This window comes from Bombina bombina, chromosome 5 (genome assembly GCF_027579735.1).
Source record: "Bombina bombina isolate aBomBom1 chromosome 5, aBomBom1.pri, whole genome shotgun sequence".
Lineage (NCBI taxonomy): Eukaryota > Metazoa > Chordata > Amphibia > Anura > Bombinatoridae > Bombina > Bombina bombina.
In genome coordinates, this window is record NC_069503.1 from 638,531,787 (window position 1) to 638,557,869 (window position 26,083).

A 26,083-nucleotide genomic window follows, 5' to 3' on the forward strand; every position below is an offset into this window, starting at 1 on the left:
ATTTTTTATTTGAACAGCAAAAAGGATTTCAGTAGCTCTCATCCTATTGGCTGATTTGAAAATGTCAGCCAATAGGAATGCAAGGTACCCCATTTTTTAAACGGGTGACTTGCATTCAAGCTTCAGTGTACGGTGGTGATCGTATGAAGAGGATCCTCTACGTCGGGTGTCCACGCCGCCGGCGACGATGCTCCATGCCTCCACGCCACCGGGATGAAGATAGGAAATGCCCCCATGATAGATGAAGATGTCACCGCCTGGACTTCAGGAACTGCGAGTAGATTTTCTGGGGTTAGTGTTAGTTTTTTTTTTTTTAGAAAAGGGATTGCCCCTATAGGGGCAATGGGTAGCTTAGGTTTTTTTTTAGACTTAGATTTTTTTTTATTTTGGGGGGTTGGTAGGGTAGGGGGACTTTGTAATTTTAGGTAAAAGAGCTGTTTAACTTATGGCAATGCCCTACAAAAGGACCTTTTAAGGGCTATTGGTAGTTTATTGTTAGGTTAGGGGGTGTTTTTATTTTGGGGGGGGCATTTTTGTTTTTATAGGGGTATTAGGTGTAATTTTTATTATTTTGGATAATTTTTTTTTTTTTTGTAATCAGAGTTTTTTTGTTTTGATTTTTTATTTTTTCGTAGTGTTAGGATTTTTTTAATTTGTAATTTAGTTTTTTTATTTTTCCTTAATTTTATTGTTTTAAAATAGTAATAATAGGTTACTTTATAGTTTAAACTTAGTTTTTTTTATTTCACAGCTAAGTTTTTATTTATTTAAAGATAGTTATATTGTAAATTTAATTTAAAATTAGGGGGGTATTAGGTTTAAGGGTTAATAGTTTAATTTAGTGTTGTGATTTAGGGGGCAGGCGGTTTAGGGGTTAATAGGTTTATTTTATTAGTAGCAATGTGGGGGGCCAGCAGTTTAGGGGTTAATAGGTTTATTTTATTAGTAGCGATGTGGGGGGGCAGCGGTTTAGGGGTTAATAGGTTTCTTTGTTAGCGATGTCGGGGGCGGCGGATTAGGAGTTAATCATTTTATTTTAGTGTTGACGATGTCGGGGAGTGGTGGATTAGGGGTGTTTAGACTAGGGGGAAAGTGTGCACGAGCATTTAAAGTCAGGCCTTGGCTTTTGTGCGGTATGGAGCTTATTGCACTGTACCGCACAACAAGAGGTTTTTTAGTATCTTGTAATGGCAGCGCTATGAAAAGTGCAATAACGCTATTTTTTTTGCGTTATTTACGCACCCAGTATAGCCCAAAACTTGTAATCTTGGTGTGTGATTGCTGCCAAAGGCAATGTCATAAAAAAAAACTGACTGGAAGGGTGCTCAGACATTTACACATAATCAGCAAATAAAATGCATTTAAATATGGAGAAATATTTTGAGTTTGTTTACAGCAAAGTTTGTGTTTAAAGGGACAGAAAAAATAATCAGGTAATTTAGTTGTTAGTTTAGTCTGCCTTCCTTTATAGGCAGAGAGAGGGCAGGTTGGAATTGTTCAACTGTGAGCAAGAACATTTGAAAAGGTGAGTATGATGGAATAATCTGCTGAAGAGTTTCAACAAGGTTAAACATTTTATAACTGTGTAATAAATGATATCTTAATCCCATCTGGATATCTGATCTATATATGACTTTGAAGTGGGATAACCGACTTCCTAACTTCACACAGGATTGCCAAAGGAGAAGAATGGCTGAGACAGTTTTATTTGGGTTTTGGGGCAAAGACATTACTGCTGGCGAAAACCTGATCAGACAGATAGTAAACTAGTGTTAAAGGGACATTATACACTCATTTTTTCTTTGCATAAATGTTTTGTAGATAATCTATTTATATAGCCCATAAAGTTTTTTTTTTTAAATTTATGTATAGTTTTGCTTATTTTTAAATAACATTGCTCTGATTTTCAGACTCCTAACCAAGCCCCAAAGTTTTATGTGAATACGCTCGACTACCTACTCCAGCTTGCTCCTGTTTGTGTAAAGGGTCTTTTCATATGCAAAAGAAGGGGGAGGGGGGGGAGTGTCTTATTTGCCACTTGCAGTGGGCTTTCCAGCTACCTTTTCAACAGAGCCAAACTGACAGCTTCTAAGTAAGTTTTTAAACAGTTTTATACTGGATTTTTATATCAGTATCTGTGCATCTTATTCTTTATAGTAGTGTCTATTACATGCAGTTATATGAAAATGAGTGTATACTGTCACTTTAAATCCTGTGTACACGGCAATGTGACACTTGTCACAGTAAATCCAACTGCCATTGGCTCACCCATGTGTTCACTTAGAAACCAGTAGTGCATTGCTACTCCTTCAACAAATGATAGCAAGGGGATGAAACAAAATTAAATAGAAGTAAATTAGAAAGTTGTTTAAAATTGTATTCTCTATCTGAATCATGACAGAAATATTTTGGGTTTTATATCCCTTTAAACATTTACTACACCATGCAGCTAATAGAGAGCAGCAATTTATACTTTCCACCATGAGCAGATAAAGAAAAAAAAATCAAAGCATTCTCATGCAGTGGAATTCTGATAAAATGCATTTCCTTCATTCTACTGTAATAAAATGGTTACTGCTTTTTCATCTAAATGAGCAGCTTTAATCTTTTTCTGTATTAGAGATCTGCAGCATTCTGCTAATATTAAAGTCCATTAGTAATGCATTCCAGCAGCACTCAAGATAAGTCCCTTAAATAATGAAGTAGACAGGAATAATTAATAAGTTGGTTTTATTATAATTAGAGTAGATTTTAAAACAGAGACAAGTAGTTTAGAACTTATGGGATCCAAGTAATCTTGGTGCTTCACTCTCAAAAATGAATTAGGAGATCAAAAGGAACAAGTACAAATGACATTCTTTGAACAAAAGATATAAGGCAGAAGCCTGAGTGTAATAAAACCTATGTTGCACATCTCTTCATTAAAGGAAAGATCTCAAAACATAATATCTGAACTTCTTATAACAGTACGGCTTGCAACGCAAAAAAACATTTCAGGAATTGTTCCTTTAGCACGAATACAAAATATTACTGCATGTTAAAGGGACACTAAACCCAATTTTTTATTTAATGATTCAGATAGTGCAGCAATTTTAAGCAACTTTCTAATTTACTCCTATTATCAATTTTTATTCATTCTCTTGCTATCTTTATTTAAAAAGCAGGAATGTAAAGCTTAGGCGCAGGCTAAGGTTTAGAACCCGGGTTATGCTTGCTTATTGGTTTGCTAAATGTAGCCACCAATAAGCAAGTGCTATCCAGGGTTCTGAACCTAAAATGGGGGCGGCTCCTAAGCTTTACATTCCTGCTTTTTAAATAAAGATAGCAAGTGAACGGAAAAAAAAAAAAAAAAATAGGAGTAAATTAGAAAGTTGCACGCTCCGATTCATGCAAGACAAAAATGTGGGTTTAGTATCCCTTTAACAGACATGATGTATGAAACTAAATTGATTGGCACCTTACCTGCCAAAGAGGTTAAATATGCGGCTATGCCTTAAGAGTGATCACAGTACTAATAAAGTCATTTTAAAGGACCATTCTAGCAAAAAAAATGGTTACAAAGGAATAACCCTGCAATGCTATGTGTTTAACCCTTGCAGAGGGTTTCAAAATAATATATAAATATTATAATATATAAAAAATATATACTAAAAGGAAGATTGTGGCACTCAAAACAAGGCTAGAATTATTGTGTTAGGAAAATGTGCAAGCAGTCACAAAAATAATATGTAAATACACCAGGTTAACCTTTTAACGCCGTTATGCCGTTCTATTCCGTCATATTTACACTGGGCTTTAAAGCCGTTATGACGGAATAGAACGTCATATCAAACGGCTGTCCTGAAGCCTTCTGCGCTTCAAGGACTTGATCGCGGTCTGGAGGGCGTTCCTAGGGTTGTAGGGACGCCCCCCAGATGCGATCCAATAATTGAAATCTCCCGATCGTATGCACGATCGCGTAGTTTCAATTTGTCTACATCGGAACAGGTGTTCCGATGTAGACACTTTTACACTGTCACGAAAGGGTTAAGAGAGGGCTAATGAATATATACACAAAAGCCAAAGTGTGACACAGGCTGCACCAAAAAAAACTAATTTTATTATTTGCAGTTTAACCAGTGTTCAGTGAAATACCTTAGATTAGAGCAATGTAATTTGCTGCCTAGATATGCCAAAGTAATACACACAGAGCTATAACATGGTATGAAATACAGAATGTGAAGGTCTGTTAGAACAAATGCAGTAAACACAAAACTTGCAGTAAAAACTGGGAAATGTCCACAGTTGAAAGTCACTGAGGGGAGTTCCACGGTGCTCTTAGTGCTATCGCACGCATCTATAAATAATTTCCCAGGCTCAAACAAGCAGTGAAGACATCCAGGCAAAACTCAAGAGCACTTAGTGCAAATGCACGCAACGCCCAGTGTCTGGAAAACAAGTGACAGACCACTCATGCGGAACAGGCTTGACTTACGAATCTTTGGATATTGGGATAACCAGCACTGATGCCTCTATCTAGAGGTCTGCTTCAGGGTTTAATAAATAAATATATATATATAATAAAGTGGATGAAAGGAAGCACTCACTGGACTTCAGACATCTTAGAACAAAAGCAATTTATTTGTGAAGTTTCGGGACAACAAACGTCCCTTCCTCTCTGTTGTCCCGAAACGTCATAAATAAATTACTTTTGTTCTAAGGTGTCTGAAGAGCTTCTGGTCCCAAGCAGACATGGCCACTGATCCAGCAAACCACTGCTGACTGGATGGCTGGCAGTTTCCACTCGGGACCTGCAGTGCTCTGCAGCTCCACAGCAGTATTTTAAACACAAGGCTTTGCAGGGTCACTAATGTTAAAAGAAAATGCTCTAACAAATTAACGTGTAATTTTTCCACTATAATGGCCCTTTAAACATTTTTTTTATTATTAGTTCTGAAAATTAGACAGTGATGAACACATCATAATGGTATAATTGATTTTCTTCTATTTTTTCCTATAAATCCTTACTAAGGTGTGGTTGAAAATGCCTTTGGGAAAATGTTGGCAAGTTAACAAATGCAATACACATACGGCACTGCAAGAGTTACTCAATAACATATGCCTCACAGGTATACAACCTGTTGCATTCAGCATTACATGCCACCATGCCCAACTATCCAGTAGCAGCAGCAGTTCAATCAAACAACATGAAAGTGCTTAAACAATAAAGATCAAGATAACCACCAAAGGTAATTGGTTCTAAGTAAACCAAATCTTCCCTTTGAAATGGATCAGAGAATCAGAACATGATTTGATGTCTGAAATGCATCTGCTTTGTGGCATTATTCTTCATTCCAGTCTTCAGCATCCATTTGGACTTCATCCTTTGAACATACTGCATGTCACGCCCACGCTGGAGATCTGTGGAACCTTTGTGAAAAAAAAATATATATTTGTTACTAATGAAAATAGGTTTACAGATGGCTTACAGGATGTCTGATAACTGCGCTGCACAGTCATATGTGATTGGACAGTCAATTTTTTAGTAAACTAAACTTCCATTCAAGGTAATATTTAGGCATAGAAAAATGTGCTCTCAATATTTGTTTCGCAAATAAATTAAAATTTCTCCATTTAATAGATAGGGGGAATGTAATAAACATTTTCAAATTCCTTCCTTAGATTGTTTAGCTAAGTTATACTATATATACACACATATATTTTTAACAATTACATCACTCGGAAAAGTAGGTATTTGGTAAACTGGAGAAACAGTTACAGTACAGTGTACAACTCAGATAATAGAAAATCTTCTAAGCTACGAGAAAACATTAAGTCAGTTTTAAAATGTATAAATTGTAAGTCATTGATGACAAAAACCAGGTCATTCTACTCGTGCACAGTGTTTTTTCATGAGGATTTACAATTTTGTTGCTAAAATATGTAAGTTTTCAAAGAGACAGTCAACACCAGCATTTTTGTTGTTTAAAAAGATAGATAATCAATTACCCATTCCCCAGTTTTGCAAAACCAACACAGTTATAATACACTTTTACCTCTGTGATTACCTTGTATCTAAGCCTCTGCAAACTGCCCCCTTATTTCAGTTCTTGACAGACTTGCATTTTAGCCAATCAGTGCTTACTCCTAGGTAACTTCATGTGCATGAGCTCAATATTATCTACATGACAGACATGAACTAACACCCTCTAGTGGTGAAAAACTGTCAAAATGCATTCACATAAGAGGTGGCCTTCAAGGTCTAAGAAATTAGAATATGAGCCTACCTAGGTTTAGCTTTCAACTAAGAATACCAAGAGAACAAAGCAACATTGGTGATAAAAGTAAATTGTTTAAAATCGCATGCCCTATTTGAATCATGAAAGTTCATTTTGGACTTGACTGTCCCTTTAAGTTGTGCATCACAGGACACGATTATAAAGTTTAAACTGCATACTTGGATTTTTTTTTCCAATCATGTTTAGAAAACCAGTTACTTGACCGTTACACTTATTCAACCAGATGCATTTTCTCTATGCAAAATGTGTGAAGCAACAGTTCATACAACAGAGACTAAAGCAATAATCTACTTCACAGATTGTATTATTACAGCAAAAAAATAATTACTTTTCATAAATATGTTTGTATTAACTTTTTATCAAATATGTCAGATTGCAAACACACTTAACACAACAACATTGCTGTTTCAGAGAGAACAAAATCTCCTTAAAGGGATAGGAAGGTCAATATTAAACTTGCATGATTCAGATAAAGCAGAATGTATTTTTAAGACACTTTCAAATTCACTTCTATTTTCAAATGTGCTTCTTTCTCTTGGTATCCCTTGCTAAAAAAAACAATACGCACATATCCTACACCAGTGGGAGCTAGCAGCCAATTGGTGCCTGCACACATTTGTCTCTTGTAATTGGCTAACTAGATGTGTTCAGCTAGCTGACAGTAGTGCAAATGCTTTTCTTTCAGCAAAGGTTAACAAGAGAATAAAGCAAATTTGATCATAGAAGTAAATTGGAAAGTTTTTTTTAAAATTGTATGTTCTATTCAAATCATGAGAGAATATTTTGGGGTTTCTTGTCCTTTTAAAAGCGATATGAAATGCAACATAAATGTTAGACATTAATGATATATTCAAAGCAAAGAAAAGTCTGGGAAAATATGCAAATGCATTTTTAAAAAAACTATATTAGCTTTTTTGACGTGTATATATACACGTTGTGCTGTACTTTGCTTATTGTACTGCACAACGTATATATATATATATATATATATATATATATATATATATATATATATATATATATGTGTGTGTGTCTCAGCTGCTGGAAGCTTCAGCAGTCTCGACTTAAGTTACAGCCAAGAACTAGAGAGTTCCTGAGCTCAAAGAATCTGCCAGATGGTTAAAGACGGTGACACTATGTGTGTCACTGTCTGTAACGATCATCTGCTGGTGCCGGCGGGAGGTGTGGGTGGACGGTCCAGCAGCGGAGAGGGGAGGGAGTGGGATGGTCCTACACTACAGAAAAAAAATAAAGGGACAGGGAGGGATGCGGAGCTACACTACAGATAAGGGAGGGGAGGGATATCATGTCCTTTATGGAAACATCACTAAAGCTAATTAACATTTTAACATTAGTGTGCCTTTAATTGCTACAGTTCTAGCTTGCCCCGAATACATTTCATAAACAAGAGAGCAGATGTCTATAACAAAACATGTCAGAAATGATCAAATATTCTGGTCAGCTCATTGGATAGTCACAGATCATGCAGATCGCCATCATTAGGCTGGGAACACACTTACCAGTTGCACCTGTCCACCCAAGTGCCTTGTAATGTTGTAATAATCGGCCTACGGCTTTCTTATTTCTAGAGACAACTAATTCTCTGGTAACACCAAATGTCTGTTTGTAGTATCGCATGAGTGATCGGTGACCAATTCTGGCACCTAGAGAAAAAAGTGACATCATATAATGACAACTTTGAAATGTCTATTAAGAAATATAAAATAGCCTTAGATCAGCAACAGGAAGTAAAAAAGCAAACATGTTCATACATTAAATGGGCATTAAAGAGTTTTAAATTGTAATATAAAACCATTAATTAATTATGTGTAGATAAAAAAATATATATATATTTGCAATATACAGTACTTTATTTATTTTGTCCCCTTTTTCTGTAATTTTACTCTGAAAATAGAAGTAGTGTGTTCATTTGATCAATGCAGTAAATTCACATGCACATGGATAATAAGTCTCAGTCAAATATTCAAAGGGTATGCATGCCACAGCAAACAAAGAAGGACGACTTAACCATGTGCAATTTACTGGTCTTTCCGCATTGATCAAAAGAACACACTACTCTACATTAATTTAGATAGCTGTGTAAGTAATAAAGCGGGGGGGGGGGGGGGGGGGTGTCTGGAAGATGATGATCTCCAGGAGTAACCTTACCCAGCAGGTTGAAGGTTTTTCCCTTGTGTGACACGATAAATTGATGAGTAATCTTTGCTTAAATTGTCAAGTAAGAGATATATTTTCTCCTGAGCACGGATGAACCCCTGCACTTGCAGCTTTAACTTGTACGTACTTTGAATGTGTTTACAAGTAGATCTATGACAGATGACGCTTTAAGCTGCACACTATGCACATGTGAAAAGTTACTGTGTATTTGCCAGTCACGAACACTCTCTCCGGAACAGCTGCTAATTTTGGAACTTTGTGATTTACATCGATACAAGTGTCAAATTGGTGTTTACACAGATTGTGTTTAACTGTTGCATATTTTGTAATGTTTAATTGCTGCTGTTCCTAGGACCACATAGATCTTCACTTGGTATACTGTGACAGCAGATTCCTATGAATGTTGTGCATAGGGCTGACCTAGAGCTGTTGTAGGTCCTAGGATGATTATAAGTATTTGTTGGTAATGAAGTATTGCTATAGCAAGAATAAGAGATGTATCTAGGTTTTTAGACTTTTTGTGCACTTAACTCGGGGTTATGATTTGTTAGTGACTGCTTTTTAGGTTAAAATTGTTTTGTACTAATTATATAACACATTTTGTAGATATTTTTTCAAAATTGCTGAAGCCTCTGTCTTTTTTCAGGAATAAAATTGTTCTACCTAATCACTGACTAATTTAAATATTCAAATTAAGGTATAAGACAAAGGGAAAAAAAATGTTTATAGCTAGGGAACAAGAAAAAGTGTCTTTGCTTTTTTATTGTCTGAAGAAACAAACAATCCTGTGGTTGAGAAATGCGTCACACAAATAAAGCGTTCTACTTTTTATTCAAAAAGATTGGAAGTTGCCTTAGTCCTTTATTTCAGTTACTACTTACACAGATAACTAACTGACATCTCCAACAGCCGTGCAGCAGCTGAATCAAGAGGCAGCCATTACGAGGAAAACCGGTTTCAGTGTACTAGCCACTGTTAAAGGGACACTGAACCCAATTTCTTCTGTTATGTGTGATCAGTCCACGGGTCATCATTACTTCTGGGATATAACTCCTCCCCAACAGGAAATGCAAGAGGATTCACCCAGCAGAGCTGCATATAGCTCCTCCCCTCTACGTCAGTCCCAGTCATTCTCTTGCACCCAACGACTAGATAGGATGTGTGAGAGGACTATGGTGATTATACTTAGTTTTTATGACTTCAATCAAAAGTTTGTTATTTTAAAATAGCACCGGAGCGTGTTATTACTTCTCTGGCAGAGTTTGGGGAAGAATCTGACAGAGATTTTTTACTATGATTTTAACCGGAGTCGTTAAGATCATATTGCTGTTCTCGACCATCTGAGGGAGGTAAAGGCTTCAGATCAGGGGACAGCGGGCAGATGAATCTGCATTGAGGTATGTGGCAGTTTTTATTTTCTGAATGGAATTGATGAGAAAAGCCTGCCATACCGTTAAAATGACATGTATGTATACACTTCAGTATTCTGGGGATGGTATTTCACCGGAACTACTGTGTTAAAGGTCACTAATCCTTTTAATAACTATTCTCATGTTAAACGTTTTTGCTGGAATGTAGAATCGTTTACATTGCTGAGGTACTGTGTGAATAAATATTTGGGCATTATTTTCCACTTGGCAGTTTTTTGCTTTAATTGTGACAGTTTCGTTTCTCTTCACTGCTGTGTGGGAGAGGGAGGGGCCGTTTTTGGCGCTCTTTGCTACGCATCAAAAAATTCCAGTCAGCTACTTTTATATTTCCTGCATGATCCGGTTCATCTCTGACAGATCTCAGGGGTCTTCAAACTTCTTTGAAGGGAGGTAAATTCTCTCAGCAGAGCTGTGAGAATTCTTATAGTGACTGTGAATAAAAAACGTTGTTTTGTTTTCTTATGTACAAATTTAATTGGTGTTGTTTTTTACTAATGGGAACAAACCTTTGCTAAAAGTTGTGTTGTTTTAAAGTTTGATGCTATAACTGTTTTTCAGTTCATTATTTCAACTGTCATTTAATCGTTAGTACCTCTTTGAGGCACAGTGCGTTTTTTTGCTAAAAAAGATTATAACCAAGTTGTAAGTTTTTTTGCTAGTGTGTTAAACATGTCTGACTCAGAGGAAGATATCTGTGTCATTTGTTCCAATGCCAAGGTGGAGCCCAATAGAAATTTATGTACTAACTGTATTGATGCTACTTTAAATAAAAGTCAATCTGTACAATGTGAACAAATTTCACCAAACAGCGAGGGGAGAGTTATGCCGACTAACTCGCCTCACGCGACAGTACCTGCATCTCCCGCCCGGGAGGTGCGTGATATTTTGGCGCCTAGTACATCTGGGCGGCCATTACAGATAACATTACAAGATATGGCTACTGTTATGACTGAAGTTTTGTCTAAATTACCAGAACTAAGAGGCAAGCGTGATCACTCTGGGGTGAGAACAGAGTGCGCTGACAATGCTAGGGCCATGTCTGATACTGCGTCACAGCTCGCAGAGCATGAGGACGGAGAGCTTCATTCTGTGGGTGACGGTTCTGATCCAAACAGATTGGACTCAGATATTTCAAATTTTAAATTTAAATTGGAGAACCTCCGTGTACTACTAGGGGAGGTCTTAGCAGCTCTCAACGATTGTAACACCGTTGCAATACCAGAGAAACTGTGTAGGTTGGATAAATACTTTGCGGTACCGGCGAGTACTGACGTTTTTCCTATACCTAAGAGACTAACTGAAATTGTTACTAAGGAGTGGGATAGACCCGGTGTGCCGTTCTCACCCCCTCCAATATTTAGAAAGATGTTTCCAATAGACGCCACCACTCGGGACTTATGGCAAACGGTCCCCAAGGTGGAGGGAGCAGTTTCTACTTTAGCTAAGCGTACCACTATCCCGGTGGAGGATAGCTGTGCTTTCTCAGATCCAATGGATAAAAAATTAGAGGGTTACCTTAAGAAAATGTTTGTTCAACAAGGTTTTATATTACAACCCCTTGCATGTATCGCGCCGATTACGGCTGCGGCAGCATTTTGGATTGAGTCGCTTGAAGAGAACCTTAGTTCCTCTACGCTAGACGACATTACGGACAGGCTTAGAGTCCTTAAACTAGCTAATTCTTTCATTTCGGAGGCCGTAGTACATTTAACCAAACTTACGGCTAAGAACTCAGGATTCGCCATACAGGCACGCAGGGCACTGTGGCTAAAATCCTGGTCAGCTGATGTTACTTCTAAGTCCAAATTACTTAATATACCTTTCAAGGGGCAGTCCTTATTCGGGCCCGGTTTGAAAGAAATTATCGCTGACATTACGGGAGGTAAGGGCCACGCCCTACCTCAAGACAAGGCCAAAGCTAAGGCTAGACAGTCTAATTTTCGCCCCTTTCGGAATTTCAAAACAGGAGCAGCATCAACCCCCACTGCACCAAAACAGGAAGGAACTGTTGCTCGTTACAGGCAAGGCTGGAAGCCTAACCAGTCCTGGAACAAAAGCAAGCAGGCCAGGAAACCTGCTGCTGCCCCAAAGACAGCATGAACCGAGAGCCCCCGATCCGGGACCGGATCTAGTAGGGGGCAGACTCTCTCTCTTCGCCCAGGCCTGGGCAAGAGATGTTCAGGATCCCTGGGCACTAGAGATCATATCTCAGGGATACCTTCTAGACTTCAAATTATCTCCCCCAAGAGGGAGATTTCATCTGTCAAGGTTGTCAACAAACCAGATAAAGAAAGAAGCGTTTCTACGCTGCGTACAAGATCTGTTAACAATGGGAGTGATCCATCCGGTTCCGTGGTCGGAACAAGGACAAGGGTTCTACTCAAACCTGTTTGTGGTTCCCAAAAAAGAGGGAACTTTCAGGCCAATCTTAGATTTAAAGACTCTAAACAAATTCCTAAGAGTTCCATCGTTCAAAATGGAAACTATTCGGACAATCTTACCCATGATCCAAGAGGGTCAGTACATGACCACAGTGGATTTAAAGGATGCTTACCTTCACATACCGATCCACAAAGATCATCACCGGTATCTAAGGTTTGCCTTCTTAGACAGGCACTACCAGTTTGTAGCTCTTCCATTCGGATTGGCTACGGCTCCAAGAATCTTCACAAAGGTTCTGGGTGCCCTTCTAGCGGTACTAAGACCGCGAGGGATTTCGGTAGCTCCGTACCTAGACGACATTCTAATACAAGCTTCAAGCTTTCAAACTGCCAAGTCTCATACAGAGTTAGTTCTGGCATTTCTAAGGTCGCATGGATGGAAAGTGAACGAAAAGAAGAGTTCTCTCTTTCCTCTCACAAGAGTTCCATTCTTGGGGACTCTTATAGATTCTGTAGAAATGAAGATTTACCTGACAGAAGACAGGTTAACAAAACTTCAAAATGCATGCCGCGTCCTTCATTCCATTCAACACCCGTCAGTAGCTCAATGCATGGAGGTGATCGGCTTAATGGTAGCGGCAATGGACATAGTACCTTTTGCACGCCTACACCTCAGACCGCTGCAATTATGCATGCTAAGTCAGTGGAATGGGGATTACTCAGATTTGTCCCCTACTCTGAATCTGAATCAAGAGACCAGAAATTCTCTTCTATGGTGGCTTTATCGGCCACACCTGTCCAGGGGGATGCCATTCAGCAGGCCAGACTGGACAATTGTAACAACAGACGCCAGCCTACTAGGTTGGGGCGCTGTCTGGAATTCTCTGAAGGCTCAGGGACTATGGAATCAGGAGGAGAGTCTCCTTCCAATAAACATTCTGGAATTGAGAGCAGTTCTCAATGCCCTTCTGGCTTGGCCCCAGTTAATAACTCGGGGGTTCATCAGGTTTCAGTCGGACAACATCACGACTGTAGCTTACATCAACCATCAGGGAGGGACAAGAAGCTCCCTAGCAATGATGGAAGTATCAAAGATAATTCGCTGGGCAGAGTCTCACTCTTGCCACCTGTCAGCAATCCACATCCCGGGAGTGGAGAACTGGGAGGCGGATTTCTTGAGTCGCCAGACTCTTCATCCGGGGGAGTGGGAACTTCATCCGGAGGTCTTTGCCCAAATACTTCGACGTTGGGGCAAACCAGAGATAGATCTCATGGCGTCTCGCCAGAACGCCAAACTTCCTCGCTACGGGTCCAGATCCAGGGACCCGGGAGCAGTTCTGATAGATGCTTTGACAGCACCTTGGAACTTCAGGATGGCTTATGTGTTTCCACCCTTCCCGCTGCTTCCTCGATTGATTGCCAAAATCAAACAGGAGAGAGCATCAGTAATTCTAATAGCACCTGCTTGGCCACGCAGGACTTGGTATGCAGATCTAGTGGACATGTCATCCTGTCCGCCTTGGTCTCTACCTCTAAGACAGGACCTTCTGATACAGGGTCCATTCAAACATCAAAATCTAACTTCTCTGAAGCTGACTGCTTGGAAATTGAACGCTTGATTTTATCAAAACGTGGTTTTTCTGAGTCGGTTATTGATACCCTGATTCAGGCTAGGAAGCCTGTTACCAGAAGGATTTACCATAAAATATGGCGGAAATACCTATACTGGTGCGAATCCAAAGGTTACTCCTGGAGTAAGGTTAGGATCGCTAGGATATTGTCTTTTCTACAAGAAGGTTTAGAAAAGGGTTTATCAGCTAGTTCATTAAAGGGACAGATTTCAGCTCTGTCCATCTTGTTACACAGACGTCTGTCAGAAAATCCAGACGTCCAGTCCTTTTGTCAGGCTTTAGCTAGGATCAAGCCTGTGTTTAAAGCTGTTGCTCCACCATGGAGTTTAAACTTAGTTCTTAACGTTTTACAGGGTGTTCCGTTTGAACCCCTTCATTCCATTGATATAAAAATGTTATCTTGGAAAGTTCTGTTTTTAATGGCTATTTCCTCGGCTCGAAGAGTCTCTGAGTTATCAGCCTTACATTGTGATTCCCCTTATCTGATTTTTCACTCAGACAAGGTAGTTCTGCGTACTAAACCTGGGTTCTTACCTAAGGTAGTCACTAACAGGAACATCAATCAAGAGATTGTTGTCCCATCCTTGTGTCCAAATCCTTCTTCAAAGAAGGAACGTCTTTTACACAATCTGGATGTAGTTCGTGCCCTCAAGTTCTACTTGCAGGCAACTAAAGATTTTCGCCAAACTTCTTCCTTGTTTGTCGTTTACTCTGGACAGAGGAGAGGTCAAAAAGCTTCTGCTACCTCTCTCTCTTTTTGGCTTCGTAGCATAATACGTTTAGCCTATGAGACTGCTGGACAGCAGCCTCCTGAAAGAATTACAGCTCACTCCACTAGAGCTGTGGCTTCCACTTGGGCCTTTAAGAATGAGGCCTCTGTTGAACAGATTTGCAAGGCTGCAACTTGGTCTTCGCTTCATACTTTTTCCAAATTTTACAAATTTGACACTTTTGCTTCTTCGGAGGCTATTTTTGGGAGAAAGGTTCTTCAGGCAGTGGTTCCTTCTGTATAATGAGCCTGCCTATCCCTCCCGTCATCCGTGTACTTTTGCTTTGGTATTGGTATCCCAGAAGTAATGATGACCCGTGGACTGATCACACATAACAGAAGAAAACATAATTTATGCTTACCTGATAAATTCCTTTCTTCTGTTGTGTGATCAGTCCACGGCCCGCCCTGTTTTAAGGCAGGTAAATATCTTTTAAATTATACTCCAGTCACCACTTCACCCTTGGTTACTCCTTTCTCGTTGATTCTTGGTCGAATGACTGGGACTGACGTAGAGGGGAGGAGCTATATGCAGCTCTGCTGGGTGAATCCTCTTGCATTTCCTGTTGGGGAGGAGTTATATCCCAGAAGTAATGATGACCCGTGGACTGATCACACAACAGAAGAAAGGAATTTATCAGGTAAGCATAAATTATGTTTTTTTTCTTTCGTGATTCAGATAGAGCATGACATTTTAAGCAACTTTCTAATTTACTCCTATTATCAATTTTTCTTCATTCTCTTGGTATCTTTATTTGAAATGCAAGAATGTAAGTTTAGATGCCGGCCCATATTTGGTGAACAACCTAGGTTGCCCTTGCCGATTGGTGGATAAATTCATCAACCAATCAAAAACTGCTGTCCAGAGTTCTAAACCCAAAACAAGTTTAGATGTCTTTTTCAAATAAAGATAGCAAGAGAACGAAGAAAAATTGATAATAGGAGTAAATTAGAAAGTTGCTTAAAATTGCCTGCTCTATCTAAATCCCGTAAGAAAAAAATTGGGTTCAGTGTCCCTTTAAGTGCTATCCGGCGGATTAGCACTGGTCATAGTACAGTGCCACATATTCTGGTAAGTGCAATTCCTAACACCTTACCTTTACCTGCAAAGCAGAATTACGCTATGAGCCGCCCTCTTTTTGTCTTTATTTTTTAAAATAGTTTGCCCGACACTCCGGAATCAAGAGGAGCAGCCCTGACCCAGATTACCAGCTACAACTATTGCCTAGGATTAAGAAATTCAAGGCTATTTTGGAAAAATTTACCACGCTATATCCTTTTGGAAAATCCCTTTGGTATACATTTATTTTGAGCATATCAGAGCTCTTGGCATTTTGTCTAGCGCGCCTTTTTGTTTCCCCTTCTGGGATTCCGTTCCTTCAAAGGGAAAAAAATGTTTATAGCTAGGGAACAAGAAAAAGTGTCTTTAATAAAAGCAAATGTTCATTTCAATTTGTGTTTTGTATTTTTTTGTTCACAATTTCCAACTGTTACTGAGGGCCAGATGATCAACAACTCACCTCCATGGAATAAAATCAAACACCTTCGGGATTTTATTTAGACCTTATACTGAAATATAGGAGTCTCTCCTTCACATACAGAACCCTGCATCATAGTGATAGTCAATGTAACATTTATGTTTCTAAAATTCCTTGAGGGACGTCACCGTACTGACGAGACTTCTTAGATCATCTCACCTGAGAAGAGAGCTTTAGATCATCAGGCCCTTAATCACTTACCTGATGGGAGTACAAGCTCCATAGTTTCTTCATCATACTCCAAATTTTTATCTGCAGATACATCCCTTTCCATAACTATGTATTCTCCTTCTTTGTGATCAGGATAGCTGGGTCTGTTAAAAACACCAATAAAACATTTAGCAATGCTGTGCTAATACTATAGAAACAACCAGCAATCATCAAAAAAAAATTGCATCTGGAATAATAAGCTAATGAAGTTTCAGTGTTGAGAGAGACATATTTACTGCTTATATTGCAAGGTTCGTTCTCTTGGTATCCTTTGTTAAAAAATCAGGTAAGCAGGCTCATGAGTGTGCAAGTGTCTGGAGGAGTTTTATAAAGAATCCTTTTATCAGTTATACATTGTACAAACACTGCTGCCATCTAGAGCTCAAAAACATTTCTTGCAAAACTGCTGCCATATAGTTCTACAGACACGTGCACGCTACCTACCTGAGTATTCTCTTCAACAAAGAATACCATGAGAATAAATTAACTAAGAAAGATTTGTAAAATTGTATAGCTAAACCATTAATTAAATTTTTTGCATTCAATTTCCCTTTTAATGCTCATACATTTTAAAACACCTCTCTCCTAAATAGTGTGTTGTCTTTTTCTGCTAAATAGGGTAACATCAATCGTATGTATATAACTATCTACAAAAAAATAAAACGTTGTACTCATCACGGAAAATAACAGAATAGATGGCCCAAGGATATCCTGGACTTTGCCCCCCCCCCCCCCTCTTAAAGCTATAACAGCTGACACTCTTCACAAGAGTGTTACTGTGGGAATTTGTGCCTATTCAGCAAAAAGAGCATTTGTGATGTTGGACAAGGTGGTCTGTGTTCCAATTCATCCCAAAGGTGTTCAGTTGGATTAAGGTCAGGGCTCTGTGAAGGCCACTCAAGCTTCTCCACAAAACTAAAGTTCCTCCACACCACCATGTCTTCATGGACCTTGCTTTGCGTACAGGGACGCACAGTCATGCTAGGCCTTCCCCAATACTATTGTCACAAAGTTTGAATCACCCAATTTTCTAAAATGTTTTTTTAATCTTATTTCATTAAGATGATCTTTAATTTGAACTAAGGGGCCTATCACAAACCCTTAAAATAGCCCCAGCACAATATCCCTCCTCAACAAAACCTTTCAGTAGGCACTATGCATTAAGGTAGGAAGCGTGCTCAAGGCATCTGCCACACCTAGATTGTTCCATCAGACTGCCAGATAGTGACGTGTAATTTATCACTCCAGAGAGCAAGTTTCAACTGCTCCAGAGTCCAGTAGTGACGTGCTTTACATCATTCCAGCCGATTCTTGGCATTGGACATATTGATGTGAGGTTTGCATACAGCTGTTTAACGGCCATTTAAGGGTATTTCTGGAGCAACTTTGGACACGACTAATACTTACAGCTTCTTGTCTGAGTGAACTGTCCCTTTAAAGGGGCACTAAACCCAAATGTTTTCTTGCATGATTCAAAGCATGCAATTTTAAGCAACTTTCTAATTTCCTCCTATTATCAATTTTTCTTTGTTTCCTTGGCTATCTTTATTTAAAAAGCAGGAATGTAAAGCTTAGGAGAATGCCTATTTTTAGATTCAGCACCCTGGAAAACACTTGCTTATTGGTGGCTATATTTAGCCACCAATAAGCAAGCATAACCCAAGTTCTGAATCAAAAATAGGCCGGCTCCTACACTTTACATTCCTATGTTTTAAATAAAGATAGCAAGAGAACAAAGAAAAAATGATAATAGAGAGTAAATTAGAAAGTTGCTTAAAATTGAATGCTCTATCTGAATCACGAAAGAAAAAATTTGGGTTTAGGGTCTCTTTAAATATATAACTGATAGAATTCAATTTCCAGATGTCTTTTTTTGACCAGCTTTATTTATTCTTCTGTTATTAAAGACTTGATTTCTCAGACAATTTACTTGGGAACTCAGCATTAAAGTATCTACATTCTGGTACTATGCTCATCAAAAAGGATTTTTTTCTTTCATACCTAAAATCATAGAAGTCAGCAAACTCCAGGGCAGCATCTCCATCAGCAAAAACTTTGCAGTGGCTCTTGTCATTCATGTGAGCCTGGACTGATTCTGTGGTGTAAAACGACTTTCCCTTCTCATTGCACCACAGACAGATCTTCCCAACACCGACCTTTTCCCCTGCAAAAGCAATGTACTTTAAAATACAGGAAGCATGAAATACAACAAAAACAATAAAGGGACAGTCAACACCAGATTTTTTGTTGTTTCAAAAGATAGATAATCCCTTTATTACCCATTCCCCAGTTTTGCATAAATGCCACAGTTCTAATAATGCACTTTTTACCTCTGTGATTACCTTGTATCTAAGCCTCTGCAGACTGCCCCCTTATTTCAGTTCTTTTGACAGACTTGCATTTTAGTCAATCAGTGCTGACTCGTAGGTAACTCCACATGTGTGAGCACAGAGTTATCTATATGACACACATGAACTAACACCCTCTAGAGGTGAAAAACTGTCAAAATGCATTAAGATAAGAGGCGGCCTTCAAGGTCTAAGAAATTAGCATATGAGCCTACCTAGGTTTAGCTTTCAACTAAGTATACCAAGAGAACAAAACATATTTGGTGATAAAAGTAAATTGGAAAGTTGTTTCAAATAGCTTGCCCTATCTGAATCATAAAAATGTATTAGGGACTTGAATGTACCTTTAAGACATTTGTTTTATTCCTGTTCACTGCTTGCAAACCTATTTGTACAGAAGAACTGGCTGGCAATTTAAGTAGTTCAATAATAATAAAAATCACAGGTAGCACCCTAAAACAAACATAGTCAACAAACTGACTCACCTAAGTACTTGATAAGACCTTGCAGATCCTGAAGGTACTCCAAGTCAGGTATGAAGAAGCTATGGACTTTGGTCATGTGAGCAATATTTTTCATGAGGGAGTGTGAATGGTGTGAACAAAACAAGCAGTTTGTGACAGGAATGGCACCCAATACTGGAGCGCTCTCTATGGAAGTAGCACCTTCTTCATCTCCATCTTCCGCATCCTCCATTTCCTCATCACCATCTAGATCATCATCTTCCTCTCCAGAGTCCATGTCTTCCCAGCCTGTTAACAATGTACAATAGATCAAGTGCCTAAATCTGTGGCAGAAGCTGCCTTGCACAGCAATATAGTTAATACAATACAACAGACGTGCACAAATTCAAAATTTGTGATTTAAATCAGTGCTTGACAAACATGTTAAAAAATTAGAAGCCAGTAAGAATATTTAGGAGCCAGGCACATTTTTAGGAGCCAGACAGTTGGATTTGTATATAGATATATGGAGAATAACCCAAAAAGTTAGGAGCCAGTGGATTCCAGGCTCCTGGGTTTGTCGAGCCCTGATTTAAATAGTAAAATAAATCATGAAAATGGTTGTGTGTTTGTTTACACAGATATATTTTGTTTCTAATATATCTGGTGCTGCAACAAAAAGGATACAGCAAACCATGGCCACTTTTGTGATTTATTTCACTAAAGAATCACAACTTCCATATGTTTGTACATCTACAATACAAACATTAACCCACTAAAATCATTCATACTAATAAGTTTAACAGTCGCTACAGTTTGATAAAAGCCATAATTGCTGTATCTAACTTTTCAGGTAGTCATATTATGTTTATGCAAATATTATAAGAACCTAAAAAATATTCTTTATATATTATAAAAATTATCAGTTATTTTGCTCACTGCTGGGACAGAGGGTGCACTTGACAGCTAATGTTCTGTAATTTAATACATAACGGAACAAAGAAGGAGTTAATTTACTGTGTTACGTGTTTCTGGCACTTAAATCCATATAGATGTTGTGTGTAACAAGCAATCAATAACTAAATACTTGGGATGTGCATAAATGTGTAATTCTTTACTGAAACAAATGCAGAATATAGCTGTGGGCTTCAGCATTTAGCTATTTTTAGCGCATGACTTATAAGTTTAAAAGTTAACTAATCCAGATAATTGTGTGTGGCTCCGTAAATAGCCAAATTCTGCAGCCCACAGCCATATTAGGCACATGTTTCAGTTACAAATTTCTGCATATTCCTACTAAATACATAATATATTATCATATATTAGGGCCTTAAAATATGTTAAAAATCTAAGAGCCAGTCAAAAACGAATTAGGAGCCAGATATTTTTGGATAGCCACACACAGATTGACAGATATAAAGATAGATGCACATGTGAATACAGAAATATACATATTTTATTTATTTTACTCACAATTATAAAATACAAACACACAGACCATACCATCCATGTAAACTGAAACCTTTCTGGCACCTAAATGTGTTCAAAATCTAGAAGACCTATAAAAAAAAATATCAAGCCCTGATGTTCATAACCATAGATCTAAAAATTAAAAAAACAAATACCTGCCATAGCTATTAAAGGGACACTATACCCAATTTTTTTATTTCATGATTCAGAAAGAGCATTCAATTTTAAGCAATTTTCTAATTTACTCCTATTATCAATTTTTCTTTGTTCTCTTGCTATCTTTATTTAAAAAGCAGGAATGTGATGCATAGGAGCCAGACCATTTTTGGTTGATAACCTGTGTTATGCTTGCTTATTGGTGGGTAAATGTAAGCCTCCAATAAGCAAGCACTATCCATGGTGCTGAACCTAAAATGGGCTGGCTGCTAAGATTTACATTTCAGCTTTTAAAATAAAGATAGCAAGAGAACGAAGAAAAATTGATAATAGGAGTAAATTAGAAAGTTGCTTAAAATTTCATGCTCTATCTGAATCATGAAAGAAAAAAAAAAATTAGGTTCAGTGTCCCTTTAAGTACAGCATCATCCAATGGTATGAGACTGGTATATCACCCTAAAAAAGTTAAACTTTCTTCACTCACTATACTACCATTATTCTCCAAAAGTGTTACAAGTTGTTTTACTTAAAAGTGAATGTAAATTTTGATGATAAAGTGCCCGTTTTTAAAAATTCGATTAAAACCGGGAGACTTTAATTCATCAAAATTGACATTTCACTCATGTTGTGAAAATACTTACCTTTTATTCCCGACAGCGTATACCACATTTACATTTAATGTGTTTTTACTTTTAGATATATGTAGAAAAAATAAAATTCTAGAAATCATAAGGTAACATTGTCATGTCTGTATTATGAATATCAAATAAAGTTGTATTTATTACCTCCAGCCTGATCCTCATCAGTTTCACTGCTGTCTTCCTCCTGTGTTGCCAGCTTTTTAGCCTGCTGTTCATACCACTGTTGCCTGGGAGGTTTGTCTGGCCTAGTTCTTGCTTCGGCGTCTTGTGATGCACCAGATGCGGCATCATTTTGCTGACTAGAAAATGCAAGAGTGTTGGGTTTCTTCTTGGGAGACATGGAAGGCTGTGCCTTGATAGCTTTCTGAATGGCTGTATTCGTGGCATCTTTGTCCACATTCTCCACACCAAGGCCTTTTTCTAGATTCTTTTCATTCATCATCTCCACTTTTTTAGTGATAGCTTGGGTCGCTTTCCTCTCTAGGTCCAAGTGCTTTTTTGACTTCAAGTGGTTCTCATAGGCATTGAATGTTGCAAACCTCTTGCTGCACACTGCACAATAAGTAGCAGTCTCTTTGGTTTGCTCTTCAACCACTGCCCTCTGGGCCAAAACTCTCTCTTGAAAGTTTTCAGCTGTGACTGCAGGCATATCAGCCACCTTTCTTTTCAGGTTATATCTGTGCCAATCGGTCTTGTAATGGGCTCTTTGGATATCTGGGTCTGCAAAGGCCACTCGGCATGTAATGCAGGTATATGAAGCCATCTCTTGCCCACAGATTAGTGCCTAGACTTGGAACTTCAGGTATGCTAGGTAATAAATCAAAATGTTTATTATTAGAAATAAAATACATTATTTGCACACACAAAAAATACAAAAACGATTATGATCAGTATTCTCCACAGGACTTATTTAATGGTTACAACACCTGGCTGATGTTACTGACCACCTGGCTAAAATGTAAGCCAATATGTGCTACACAAATTATCATTAAATCAATTTATGCAATTCATGTATACTTATAGTAGCATTCATAAATTACAAAAAAAAAAAAAAAAATTGTGCAAATTATTACACTGCCCCCACCAGGATACTTCATAATGCCACTCAGCTGGAAACATTTTCTGTGGAGAACACTGTCCATTATAAAAGTGGTTTTTTATAACATGAAAAATGTTGTTTAAAGGGACATGGAACTCACTTTTCCAATGCACTTTGAAATGCAAAGTATATTTAAGGGGGCAGTCTACTGTCTACTCCAAAATTGTTATTGTTTAAAAATAAAGATAATTCCTTTATTGACAGCAAACAAAACAACCGTCGAGTCTCAAGGTGTAATAAAACGATATCTTTATTAATGGAGACAAAAACAATACACTATAAAAGCGAGTGCATTAAAATCCAAGCATGGAGAATAGCGTCTTACGCGTTTCGGCAGAGAACTTAGCTTAATCATAGACATGCTAAAGATGTGTTTACACATGGATTAAGTACACATCTAACAATTAGGTTAATTACAACCTGCTGAGTTCAAAAAGAGAGGGGGGGGTCCCTTTATTACATATTCCCCAGTTTTGCACAGCCAATATTGTTATATTAATATACTTTTTACCTCTGTGATTACCTTGTATCTAAGCCTCTTCTGACAGCCCCCTTTTCACATGGCTATTTATTTATTTATCTATTGACTTATATTTTAGCCAAATAGTGCTGTGTCCTGCCCAACTCAATGAGAGAGCACAATGTTATGAGAGAGCACAATGTTATATGGCACACATGAATTAACAGTCTCTTCTTGTGAAAAGCTAATAAAAAAGCATGTGATAAGAGGCTGTCTGTAGTGGCTTAGAAACTGGCAAACATTTAGAGGTTTAAAAGTTATAAAATATATTAAAATAACAATTCTGGTTGTGCAAAGCTGGGGAATGGGTAGTAAAAACATTATCTTTTAAACAGTTACAATTTTGATGTAAACAGTCCCTTTAAAGGAGACTGTGTCTTTAAAAAAAGACTGAATAGCATTTTTTTCGCACTTTAATTATTAAAAAAAAAAAAAAAAGACAGTCGGGTCTACTAGGAAATCCCTTTATACGTTCATCTACCATCAAGTCAAGTATTCCGCTTTCTCACTTTCTTCTGACTAAAATACACTAAATGAGCGCGTTGGTTTATACATTATATATATATATATATATATATATATATATATATATATATATATATATATATATATATATATATATATATATATAAACATTTACCGATCTCAAACTCACTGCCAACTAGCGTTTCAGGGGACGAAATCCCTGCGTTATCTGTTTCACGTGATTATACTGCAGTACCCGAGCAAACGCTGGCTTACTCTGTACTACAACATCTGCTATCTAAAGCTATAGAAAAACAAAGACCATACAATATACGAATATAAACACAAATAAACAAGTAAAATAAAAAAACGACTGAACTTGTTTACTTACATGGAAGAGAGTCACGTTTTTATACACTTCCGCTTCCGGTATCACATGACTATCACATCCTATTTTGTAGGATGTCCGAAAAAGTGTCGTTCAGACATCTTTGGTCAGGGCAATATATGTTTGATTTAGTTCGTTCTTGTTATACTGCCGCCTTCTGTCAAACGTGAAGTACTACGGCGCTATAAAAGGTGTTTGTTTTTTTGTTGTCACCCTGACGTCTTTGATACACTTTGTTTTTACCAGGAATGGTTAATACAAAGATACATTTACATTTATTTGTTTTGCCAAATAAGCGTTAGAGTGTTTTTTCGAGAATTCGTATTTGCATGTTGTTGCTTATGGTCTGTATCTGGTTACAGGTGACACGTATGGGGAAGTTGTGACAGGGTTATAGAAGGTCCAATATTATAGCAGGCTGTCCAGTAAAATCTATACAAAAAATATTGGGCACTTGTCTTATTTGTTAAAGGGACAGTCAACACCAGAATTTTTGTTGTTTTAAAAGATAGATAATCGCTTAAAGGATTCCAAAACTTTATTATTTTCAGCCCAACCTATCGTTTTAAAACAACAAACGTTTATATAACATATCTTACCTATTTTTTCAGTAAAACGATTTTTCAGAAGACTTTAAAATTATAATTTATATTTAGAGCATGACGTCAGTACAGTTAACCCTCTAATATGGGCCGTGCACTACCAAACACAATCGCCAATCCGATTCCCATTTTATGCATATCATTAAGTGACTATGTCGTCACCAGACGCATGTGCTTTGTGTTCCTTGACTCGCATATCCTATCTCGTCACCAGACGCATGCGCTTATTTCTAACCCTAATGCTCGTTATTGTTAGGGAGATTCTCTCAGCGCAGCGCTCAGTTCTTACCCGATACAGAGGGTCTGCTGGTGACGTATACTATGGACTGAATATCGCGCATGCGCATAGCGGCATTTGTCATCCATTTTGATAACCTGGGTTATCGGTCCGAATTTGAAGATTTAAAAATACTAGCCGGCGGTGGGTTTGGAATTTGTTAAATTTTCAATCTTGATTTTATAAGAAATGGTATTAATTGGAAACACAAAGCCTATTACAAATATATGTAAACTATAATAAACTTGCAATTGAAGATGACTTTTTTTCATGGTTTAGTGTCCCTTTAATTACCAATTCCCCAGTTATGCATAACCAACACAGTTATAATTATACACATTTTACCTCTGTAATAATTACCTTGTATCTAAGCCTCAGCAGACTGCCCCCTTATTTCAGTTCTTTTGACAGACTTGCATTTTAGCCAATCAGAGCTGTCTCCATGGTAAATTCACGTGCATGAGCTCAATGTTATCTATATGAACTAATGTCCTCTAGTGGTGAAAAACTATCAACATGCATTTAGATTAGAGGTGGCCTTCAAGGTCTAAGAAATTAGCATATGAACCTCCAATGTTTAGCTTTCAACTATGAATACCAAGAGAACAAAGCAAAATTGGTGATAAAAGTAAATTGGAAAGTCGTTTAAAATTACATGCCCTATTTGAAACATGAAAGTTTTTTTTGGACTTGACTGTCCCTTTAATGGCAGTCTGGCAATGTTAAAGGAAAAGTTAACTATCACGCTCCGTTATTCAGATTAAAAAAAATAAACATAAAATTAGTGTGAGTTTAAGTCATCATTTTTCTAACATGATTATTATTAAACCTAAAAATTACCTTTTACAATGCTCGGTTCTATCACCGTAACTCTGCCTGGCTATAAAATAAGTCAGTGTGAGGTGTGAGCTGTGTGCGCTGCTGTCAGTGTGAAATGTCAGCCAGTTTCTGATGTGCGACTTGTGTGAGTTCTGCTGTCAGTAAAATTATTCTGATTAAAGCATCACAATTATTTCACGTAACATTATATTCTCGATAAACAATTAGTCATTAACCCATCACTCCTAATTCGGAAGAAGGTAACTATCTGCAATTTTATAGTCTATTTTTAATGTTCAGCTAGTCTAATGTTCAGCTAGTCAGAGGAAAAGTATAGAAGTATTTTCTATAAGAAAAAACTAAGGGGACGCGCTGTAGTGTTGATAAAATATGTGTTGATGTGAATGAAACTCCCTCTAGTATCGTGTGAGTTGAACCGT

At 37.8% G+C, this 26,083-nt stretch overlaps 1 protein-coding gene across 1 annotated transcript; it reads right to left on the reverse strand.

Annotated features, from left to right (window-relative positions):
- Positions 1–2,713: 2,713 nt before the first annotated feature.
- ZNF622 (zinc finger protein 622) lies at positions 2,714–24,062 on the reverse strand. Its single transcript, XM_053714603.1, has 7 exons — positions 23,949–24,062; positions 21,618–22,280; positions 19,249–19,515; positions 18,417–18,579; positions 16,407–16,519; positions 7,799–7,942; positions 2,714–5,409 (listed from the first exon to the last, which is right to left on the reverse strand). Exons 2-7 carry the CDS (start codon positions 22,234–22,236, stop codon positions 5,279–5,281), a joined length of 1,437 nt encoding a protein of 478 aa, XP_053570578.1. The 5' UTR covers positions 22,237–22,280; positions 23,949–24,062; the 3' UTR covers positions 2,714–5,278.
- Between the last annotated feature and the right edge of the window lie 2,021 nt (positions 24,063–26,083).